Genomic DNA, 10,835 nt, shown 5'->3' with positions numbered 1-10,835 from the left:
TTTAGAATAGGCAAGATTAAGCTATTGTGATTTATGTCAGAATACTGTTTGTTTTTCCTGGAATGAGTTGACTGAAAATGAAGATGAGGGAAATTTTCAAGAGGCAGACAGACATGGTCCATATTTTGAGGGAGGTGGTGGTTACATGAGTATAAACATTTGTAAACTTCATTGAAATGTACATTTCAAAACCATACATTCAATTGTATGCAAATTATATTTTCATAAATATGATTTCTAAAAAGTCAAATGTACCTCATTGTTTCTAGAGAATATTTATTTAAGATTTTAGTATCCCTTTGACCAGACTATTAGTGACTTATATGCTAATATTTATGCAATTGCTTTTTGTGTCCTTAATTATCTGTAAACCTCGTGTAACGTGCAAAAACAGGTCTTGGACTTGGAAAAAATCTGAAGTGGAAAGAAATCCCTTTTGAGCACATTCTATGTTTAAGACTATACAGTTGTGTTATTATTCCCATTTTACTTTTAGGAGCCCTAAGATTTTGGAAAGACAGCCCTAATCTTCTCATAGCACAGAACCCTCCATTTCTGACCTCTTATTTTCTCCTGCACAGTTTCCAAAGCCAATTAGGGTGTGGTAGGAGAAAGCTCTTGTATCTCTTGTTCTTCCCTAAATCGTTTAACTTTGTAAGTTAAACATTGGGGTGACCAACATCCTTGAATATCACACAAGAAGAGGATTCTCCCTCTCTGAATAATGTGATTTCAGCCCTTTGCAGGTAGGAGGAAGAAGCTACACTAAGCATTTTTGACCAAAGTGCACTCTGGTTCCTATATTTCCAGAGCTGCACCCAGCCCAAGGTCCGCTAGGATGACTTTTATTACCTCCACTTTCACAGTAACTGCAAGAGTTGCAGGCCACCTGTGACTTTCTTACTGTACCCATTCTAGAGGAAGCATTCACATGTCGGTGTCTTTTGGTAGCCCTGTTTGTCCCCCCTCCTAAGAATATTTTTACAGTCCAGGGATGGGTTAGAAACCTATATTCCCAGCTCCTGCAGTCACACCTTTGGATTCTGACCACAAGAACAACCAGGTACCCATGTCTCTGGAGCTGGGACTTGTAGTTTAACTGAGGAAATAAGGAGGTCCAGGAAGTCTCCTGGCCCTATCTGGATGGTGAGAGAGAAATGTGTGGTGATGTGGAGGTGTGTCAGTGGAAGTTGTGGGTCCTAAAAACAAAAGGGTTTGAGCTCTGGGTCACACAGTGAGAAAACCCTCTTCTCTTGCTGGAGTTAAGCTGGAGTTGCTAGAGTTAAGCCACTAGAGTGTTTATAGTAAAAAATAAATAAGTAAATGTATGAATAAATCAATGAACGAAGGCAAGAAGGAAGAAGTTAGATTGGCCAATAGGAGTGGTCTAATTTTGTGTCTGCCTTCCTTCTCAAAAGGAATTCCTTTTCAATTTCAATTTCAAGAAAGCCCACAGGACACAAGAGAGTGGTTTAGGGTTTTCTACAGGGAAAGTGGTTTTCAGAAAGAAGAGAGAGAGGGAAAATCCATTGGGGGAGGGTTGGAGTTGGTAGCAGTCTGTGAAGAAGCACAGCCAAAAAACTGTGTATAAAAGTAAATCTTTGAACGGGGCTTCCCCCAACCCCCCGAAAGTTTTCACTCTGGTGTCTTTCTTACCACCTTCTCTTACAGACTACTTCCTTGTCAGAGTGAACATTTCGTGCTTTCACTTTCTGCTCTGAAGAAGATGGTAGTTTCTGCAGACTATTCTCCTGCTGGTTTCTTCCTCCTTCTCCTCCTTCTCCAGGTGTCTACATGGTGCTCAGCAGGTCAGTGTTCTCTCTCCTTCTCTTTATATATTCACTTGTTTTTAACGGCTCTTCTCAGATGATGAAAAAACTTGATCATTCATCAATTGTCTTGTAGTTCCTCTCAAAGACAGTTATATTGGGGGGAACTGTAGCTGTGTTTGTGCCAACAGAAGACTGGAAGTTTCTGGCTAAGAATGTGACTGATACCTACCCCTTACTACTTTGGGTAGATTTTATAAAACTATAGCTGTAATGTTTAGCTAAATCTTTATTGACTCTGGGTGATTTTAGCCTGCTTAATTTCAGTGAAGCAGTATCAGTAAAAATATACTTTATAATGTTCACATTGCCAAGAAAACCTAAGTATGAGTACAACAAATTTGGAATCCCTGGTTATGTTCTTTGACAAATCATTTTTCCCCCCTCTCTGGCACTCGAGTCCTTCTTTCACAAAATAGAAAAGGCTCTCAGGATAAAGTTTTCAGACTCAAGGTTTGGAGAGAAACTGCTATGAGATTACAATAATGACATTTTTCATTAAAATCTCTTTAATTTGATGTCAGTTAGGCAGAGAGTACTAAAATGTTTGATTTCTACACATGTTGACTCAGAAATTCCACAAGAATTTACCATAAAGAAAAGCTCTCCCATGTGTATATGTATAATGTACTAAATGTTTATTGTGGGACTGTTTATAATAATAATAAATTGGAAGAAATATAAATATTACCCTGATACAGGAAAAGCTTAAACACAATGGTATAGGCAGTGTGTCAAAAACAATAGATAGAGCTAAATTATATGTACTAAAATGGTTGGATGTTTCTTATTACAGAAATTGATATGTAGTGATTCCATTTATGTGAAATAGAGTAACTTTTATACAACATTTTGGATACAATAAATGTCAAATACCTTTTCCTAAATTAAATGACTCATAGAACATGTATAGCCAGTAGCCATGTATCAGTTAACTAAGAACACGTATCTGTTGAGTACTCTGGGTTTTACACAGAAATAGAAAAGAAGGGACACCACAGCCTTCATCCAGCCTAATGGCCAGTGTCATGCTCCTTGCCCAAGACTGTCTGATCCACGTTCTCTGGGACAGTCTGGCCATGGAATTTTTCCTTTAATCCCACGTGGCCTTGCCATTTGTATGCAACACTCCTGGGCCCCTTCACAGCCATGCCTTTTTTGAATTCTTCCAACTCCAGGGTCACTACGTTTGTGGGCCCTTAATCTCTGACCATTCAAAAGAGCCACAATATCTTTGGCCTCTGCCAGTGCAAGTTTTGCCCAGGGGGCATCAGTCACCTTTTAGTTATTGATTTCTATACTAAAGTAAGTTGCAAACAGATGGTTTAAGTGACTTGACAAAGGAGATTAGCAAAGCTAAGCCAAGCCCCCATTTTTGGCTTGCAGCCTCCTCCTTCTCTGACCCAGGAATCCAACCATCTTCTCTGATAAAGACTGCCCTGTTCTTATGCCCTGGAACCACTGGCTTCTAAGTCCTCTCAAGAAAATGTTTTTTATGAAAAACTATTCCTTATGATTCTAAGCATTCAGAGTTATTTTTAAAAAATTAAAAAGCGACCTAACCTTATAAATTCTACATTTCACTTTGATATAAAACACTGCTAATCCTTTTCCTCACCCCTCAACACAGAGGAACCTAAATCTTTAATCAGAAATGGCTACTTATCCTTTTAGGAGTTGTGTGTTGGGAGAGAAAGGGATGAGTGTGGAGAGAAGTAACTTTGCTCCTCTCCTGCCAAAAGAAGGTATAATTGCTTAATAACTTACTTTGCCTCATTTAATTCTAAGTAAATCTCTTATTTAGTTTTTGAGGTTTTACATAACTTACACATAAATACTATTGGTAAATGCATAGAAAACGGTCCTTTCAAATGCCAAACTATCAGTAGTTGTTACCTCTGGAGAACATAGTTGAAGAAGTTATTATGAGATATATATTTTAAGACATATAAAACAATGCAAATAAGAAAGAAATGCAGATGGGTCTTTTGTTTCATCCTCCCTCACTCATTTCCCCAATCTGTCTTTGGTTTTTATGCAGCGTCCAGGTTTTCTGTGAAGGGACCAGCTGAGCCCATCATGGTTCTACTAGGGGCAGATGCCACTTTGCCCTGCCAGCTGTCCCCTGAGCAGAGTGCTGCCCACATGCACATTCGGTGGTACCGAAACCAACTCTCCCCCGCTGTGTTTGTGTACCAGAATGGACAGGAACAAGGTGGGGAACAAATGCTGGAATACCGTGGCAGGACAGAGTTCGTGAGGGACTCCATCAACAAAGGAGGTGTGGCCCTGCTGATCCAACATGTTCGTGCCTCTGATCATGGCCAGTACTGGTGTCATTTTATGGATGATCAGAGCTCCCAAGAGGCTATTGTGGAGCTGCATGTTATAGGTATGTTAACCTGGTCCAGTGTCATGGTGTGAAGCAAAGAGAAAAAGGATGTCTGGATTCCTAACCTGGCATTTCTTATGATCTTCCATATATTGATATGCTAATTTACCTTTCAGAATGTCAGTTTCTTAAAGCATACAGTGATGCTAAGACTATATGCTCTATTCACTTTTAAACATCAAAAAAGGCAATATTTCTGAATATGTTTCTGTATCCTAAAAGGCCCCAGAAAATTAATTGATTGTATTAATTCAGACAGGTACTGACACCCTCAGATATTCGTTTTCATCCATTCAGTAGAGAAAGACAGGGCTTAAACTTGAAGGCTTAAACTCTTTTTTCTAACTTCAATTGTACCTTTTTTCTCTCTCCTTGAAATGACTCCAAGCTCTCTTAGTCTCAGTATAGTGCAAAGGCATCAAGCTGATTTCAAGCCTGAATCACAGGTTGCCCTAACATTCACTGTGAGAGGTTTATTGACCTCTGAGCTTCAGTTTACCTATCGGTCTAGTGAGGGCATTTTGGCCTTCAGCCTCAGGGATGCCTGAGCCCCAAGGATTCCAGGCCTTAAATATGCCTTCTCTCACTATGGACTCTGAAAAACAATCTGAGGGTTTTCAAGGGGCAGGGGGTGGGAGGTCGGGGTACCAGGTGGTGGGTATTATAGAGGGCACGGATTGCATGGTGCACTGGATGTGGTGCAAAAATAATGACTACTGTTATGCTGAAAATAAATAAAAAATAAATTAAAAAACAAACAAACAAACAAAAAAACATACCTTTTCTCTTCAGGGTTGGGCTCTGCACCTCATGTTCGTATGATGGGACCTGAGGATGGAGGGATCCGAGTGTTGTGCTCTGCAGATGGCTGGTTCCCAAAACCCAGGGTGCAGTGGAGTGACATGATGGGAGTGAATCTACAGTCCCTCTCTGAGTTTCAGACCCAGGATGAAGATGGGCTTTTCTGTGTGGAAGCATCTCTTGTGGTCACAGATAGCTCTCTGGGCAACGTGACCTGTTCCATCCAGAATCCCCTCTCTGGACAGGAGAAAGCATCAGCAATCTTCCTCCCTGGTGAGTGAGGCACAAACCCCAAAGCAGAGTTGGGTGTGTGGTGAGGGTAAGGAGGAAGGAAGGAGGGCTGAGGGAGCCTTGGAGAAAGGGCAGGATGGCCTCCAGGCTAGTCCTCACTATGTCTTCACTTGCCTGTGTCAGAGCCCTTCTTCCCCAGGATGGACCCATGGAAGGCAGCCCTGGCTGGGACAGTCCCTGTGCTCATGCTCTTTCTCCTTGGGATCAGCTACACTGGCTGGAGAAAACATCAAGCCAAAGAAAGAGAAGTAAAGAAAAAGCAAAGAGAATCTCGTGAAAGAGATCAGATGAAAAATGAAAAAGAAACAGCACTTAAGGCCAAAGGTATTGTGACCCCAGGGCAAATAGGGTTCATGGAGAAGCTGGGGGTGCAGGTTGTATAAGGTGGGTGGGGAAATAAAAGTTGTCAAAGGGGACCTCGAGGAAAACATGGAGTACCAAAATTCCATAAAGCTGGAGTCTTATGGAAAAGAAGAAACCATGGAGGAAACTTGGAGAGTTGTGGGCAGTGGTCTGTACCCAAACTGTGGTGTTGTTTCTCCTTGTGCAAATGTCTTTCCCCATCTTCTCCTCCTATTCTCCCTTCCAGAATTAGCTTTTGAAACACCTAAGAAAGCTTGAATTCCCACAAAGCATGGGCACTCCTTCCTCAGTGACCCTATAACATTTCCCATGTAACTTTTCCTAGCACTTATCATTTAGAGTCCACATGTGTGTTTGCTAATCCTTCCCACCTACTTAGCTATGGGACTCCTAAAGGTGGACCACATTGAATCCATTCAGCTACTCCATGAAATCAAGAGCAGCTAAAACCCAATTTGATGGATTTTATATCTCTTCTTTCAGAGAACCTCAAAGCAGAGCTTGGTGAGTCTTGCTTCTTATGCCCTGTGTAGAATTTGCTCCCCTTTCCACATCTGTTGTAGGTCTCTCACTGAATGTTGTTTCTTTCAGAACAGCGAAAGGCACTATACCTTAGAGGTGAGAGACTGGGTTTCCCATACCCCTCAATGTTTTGATGTCCAATACTTTCTCAGCTTCCTCTCTTCAGAGGTTAAGACTGAAAGATTTAATAATGACTTGTGAAAAAAAAATAAGGGATGGGGAGAAGAATGTGAGGCTCTGGATGTCTTGCCTTGTATTAACTGGATTTTTTCTGTTTTAGATTGGAAGAAGGCCTGGCTGTATCCTGGTAAGTAACTTTCTGGATTAGGTCTTGCCATGTGCCTCTAATATTCCAGGTATAATAAGTAGAGACATAAACACACACACACACACACACACACACACACACACACACACACCTGAAACTTGTGAAGAATTATTTGGTATCGATCTACAGTGTTTTTTGTATTTGGAAGGTCAAATATTCAATTGTTTGTCAGCTAAGTATAAAGAAAAAATAACTATTGACTGGTGAATTCCACGTGGCTAGAGTAGGACTCAACACAAATTTTTAACCCATCCACTATAGAGAACGAAGACACAGAAACCAGAGCAATTTTGGTGGGATTTAGGAAGAATAAAGGAGACCCTATATGATAGCAGCATTTCCATACAGTGAATAAAGTTCAAAAGAGCAGTTAACATATTTTATATTTGGGAAGAAGAAATTAATTATTATTTTATTTATTTTACCTGTGTAAAAATCAAAATAAAGTTCAATACACAGGCACAAGGTTTATGTTTGAAAAGCTTGAAAAACAGTCTTTCAAAAATACTTTAATATCATCATAAAAGTGTTTATCTGGTGGTAGAGGGAACTGGCTATTTTATATCTTCTAATATCTGTGTCCATGTACTACATATGTTTAAGACTGTGTATGTGCATGTGTAATACAGAGTTAGACCTCAAAAGCATGCTAGGTATTTCCTTAAACATATCATTTATATGCCTGATATTGTGCTAGATGTTGGTGGCATAATCCATGGTCTCTGACCCTGAAATCCACTGGGGGAAGTAAGCTAAGAACCAGGAAACTACACACAGTCTGATAAGTATTTTGATATGACAGGGTCAAGGTGTTCCTCCCAAAGGTTAAAGTCAGGTAAAAAGTTTCAACTAAGAGTTTTTTCTTCTTTCTTTTTCTTTTCTTTTCTTTATTTCCCTTTTCTTTACTTTTTTTTCTTTACCTTCTTTTCTAATTTTTTCTTTCTTTTCTTTCTCTTCTTCTCTTTTCTTTCTTTTCTCTGCTTTTCTTTTCAAAGATTTTATTTATTTATTTGTGAGAGAGAGAAAAAGAGAGGATGAGCAAGGGGGAGGGAGAGAAGAAGCAGACATCCCACTAACCAGGGATTCCCTACATAGAGTTCAATCCCAAGACCCTGAGATCATGATATGGTCCAAAGGCAGGTGCCCCTCTACTAAGATTTTCCTTCAGGAGCTGCTTTAAAATGTTCCCATGATTCTAGAGGAGAGAGCAAAGTGTGGTAAGGATGAGGACATACAAGTTTTTGTTCCACCTCTATCAATGACAGCTGAGGAATTCAGTCATTTTTGCTTTCTTGAACTCAGCCTTCTTATCTCTAAGATGAAGAGATCACAGAAGCCCCTCTTGACTCATGTATTCATCCATTCTATATATAGAGTGCTACCCTTCTTAGAAGTGGGCAGCTAAGTGAGAGACCATCAAAAATTATGGATAAGTTCTTATCTGCCTAGAGCCCCAAGACACTAAGAGTATATCCAATCTTTAATAAAATCAAAAGACCTGCCATAAGAGAAGTGGCCCCAGGCAGAGGCAGATGTAGTTCTATTCCTTATGAAGATTCTGTCTCTGGAGAAAAATATTAAAAATGTGATTATAAGCATTAAAATTTAAAAAAGGCCAGTTAAAAGCCTTGGTCCAAAGCTTAAACCTCTACTCTTACATGGCCATAGCCTGGGAAACCCCTGAAATAAAATCATAAAATAAAATAAAGTAAAATAAAAGGACATTTTATAGCTTTCATCCTCAATGAGGAGTGCCACAAAGGTCTTAAAAGCATAGGTGCCTAGAACACTAGACCATGCTCCAGGAGTTCTCCAGACTTACTTCCTCAGCACTGGGACAAATGAGGGGATCATTTCTAATCTGAGGCAGAACAGAGAAAGTACACCCTTTGTCTTGTAGTTTCTAAATACTGAGAGTTCAAGGGGCTGAGAGGAGAAGGGAAAGAGAGCTGAGAAGAGACAGCAATGAGCCAGGAAAGGAAGTGTGACCCTCCTCTTCATTCTGTGGTTGTGTTTCCATCATAGTCTCAGTTTGTACTGCTCTTTTTCAGACTGGAGGAAGGAAAAGTTCCAGCCTGGTGAGTGGCTTTTTGTTTATCTTTGGACGCCTTTCCAACCTGCTCTTTGATATCCCATTTTTCCCTCCTAACATCATCTCCTACTTGAAAAGACAGAAGAACCACTATTCTGGTAAAGAGAGGGAAGTACATGAAGATCATTAATTTTGGCCTGGACTGAGAATTACTGCTAGGATTAGGTACTCTGGTTGTATTTACACCTTCATATATTGGCATGGTTTCTCACCTATTGGGGGGGGGGGGGTCCACTTGGTTATGAAGGAAATCCCCAACTGAATAAAAAGTACTCAAGATGATGAGAGTAACTTAGCTGCTCTTTGTAAAGAGGTCAGCTGACATGGAGCCCATTACTAATTAAAGAACATAGTTCCAATTCATAGATAATTAAGAAAGAACACTATTGTCAAGTAAGCACTGCAAGTCACAGCTCACTCCTGCATTCTGCCAAGATACTGATAATAGCATAGTAAGATAAGGTGAGATAAGTAGCATTGAACCCATGGTGAGAGCACCTCATAGTTCCATTTTCCCCAGCACACACACACATCCAGAGGACAGGTGTTCTTTCACTATTTGATCCTGTTTCTCTAAGGTTTCACTTGCACAACGGTCTTCTAAAATGTGTAATGTTGGCCCTTCCCTTCCTTTTTCTTTTCCCACAGCCAATGTGACGATAAATCAAGAAATCCATCAGAATAATTGTGACCCAGAGAGCAAAGAGAACTTCAGAGAGGAAACACAGGATCTATCTCTTAGTGATAAGAGAGGAGACTGCAACCTTATCACACTAAATCAGGAAGACTTCACCTCAGGAAGACATTACTGGGAAGTGGATATTAAGGACACTGATGAGTGGACTCTAGGCATTTATGAGAAGCTCACAGGCAAGAGTGGATTATCCACAAAGCTACAAAAAAAGAAATTCAGAGTCTTAGAAAAGAAAGAATGTAAATTCAGGGCTCTCATCTGTGGCCCTCAAGACATTTCCCTGAAAAAAGATCTCAAGATAGAAAAGTATCCACAAAAGATTGTGATTTTTTTGGATTATGAAGACAAAGACATTTCTTTCTATGACATGACTCATGGTATCCACATCTTCTCCTTTACCCAGGAAAGCTTCACTGGATCACTCTATCCTTACTTCAACATTAAATCCATGGAGTATTCCCTATATGAGCAATATTAAGTGACCTAGAGGAAGAACTTACACAGTGAAGACAATATCCTATTCTCTATAAACCCCAGAAAGACAGTTCTGATGTGTGACCTCAAGTTCACTGATTATGAGTCCTCTTGACTTGAGGCTCCATAAGTCCCCATGACCAGCACTGTTTCTTAATTGCAGAGACAAAAATTTTTGTTTCTAACTTTTATTATTATAAATGCTGTTTCTTGTTTTATATCTAATATATCACAGACAAATAATTTTTCCAGGATAAATTACTGGAAAAATGAAGTCAATAAAAAAAATGGATACAATTACAAGCTGTAATAAGCTTATTGTTAGATTCAATATGCTTAAATTACTTAAAATATACTTAAAATTATTCAATATACTTAAAATTACTCTGTCAATTTGCTCTAAAATGTTTGTAATACTCTAGTTCTGTATTTGTCTAATAAAATGTCACCCTCGGCCCGCAAGGACGACAATGAGCCTGGTATGGTGTTAATGCTTCATTTCCGTTTATTTAATCAACTTCCTTAGCTTATATGCGGCAGGGTGACCAATAAGGGGCCAAGCAATGGGGAGAGCCAATGAGAGTCCTGTTACTGTGCTGCTTAAATTTGATACAGCCAATAACTATGTCCTCCTTTAGGCGGGCTTCACCAGAAAGTTCATTGTATACTTGCAGTGTATTTTGCTAGCAGTGAGCCAAGCGCCTTCTTGTAATGGCGGGGACTTTCCCGGCCGGAGGCAGTCCCTGACAATAAAGAACCTGTAAGAAACAGTTAATATAGTTATACTATATTAGATATACTATATATATTATATATATATTAGATATACTATAGTTATACTATACTATATAAACTATAATGCTGCTAAAGCAGTATTCAGAGGAGTAAAAATTAGATAAACCTCTTCACCTCTCTCATAGCAATGCTAAATAAAAGCAACAAAATAGCGCTATTTTCTAATGTTGAGGAAGAAAAGTTAAATTGTAGCTTGAGGGACACATGGGTGGTTTAGTGGTTAAATGTCTGCATTTGACTCAGGTCATGACTCC

The 10,835-nt window shown here is 39.6% G+C and overlaps 1 protein-coding gene across 2 annotated transcripts; it reads left to right on the top strand.

Moving 5' to 3' along the window:
• Positions 1–1,689: 1,689 nt before the first annotated feature.
• On the top strand, positions 1,690–10,235 carry LOC132017198 (butyrophilin-like protein 1). Of its 2 annotated transcripts, XM_059398998.1 has the most exons (9): positions 1,691–1,808; positions 3,871–4,221; positions 5,014–5,295; positions 5,437–5,637; positions 6,160–6,180; positions 6,268–6,294; positions 6,479–6,505; positions 8,578–8,604; positions 9,267–10,235. In XM_059398998.1, exons 1-9 carry the CDS (start codon positions 1,727–1,729, stop codon positions 9,788–9,790), a joined length of 1,542 nt encoding a protein of 513 aa, XP_059254981.1. In that variant the 5' UTR covers positions 1,691–1,726; the 3' UTR covers positions 9,791–10,235. The 2 variants fall into 2 exon arrangements, with proteins under 2 accessions (XP_059254982.1, XP_059254981.1); XM_059398999.1 differs by lacking the exons at positions 6,160–6,180; positions 6,268–6,294 and having other exon boundaries at positions 1,690–1,808.
• Positions 10,236–10,835: the final 600 nt, after the last annotated feature.

This window comes from Mustela nigripes, chromosome 5, assembly GCF_022355385.1.
Source record: "Mustela nigripes isolate SB6536 chromosome 5, MUSNIG.SB6536, whole genome shotgun sequence".
Taxonomy (NCBI): Eukaryota; Metazoa; Chordata; class Mammalia; order Carnivora; family Mustelidae; genus Mustela; species Mustela nigripes.
This window is presented reverse-complemented; position numbering and strand designations above follow the sequence as displayed.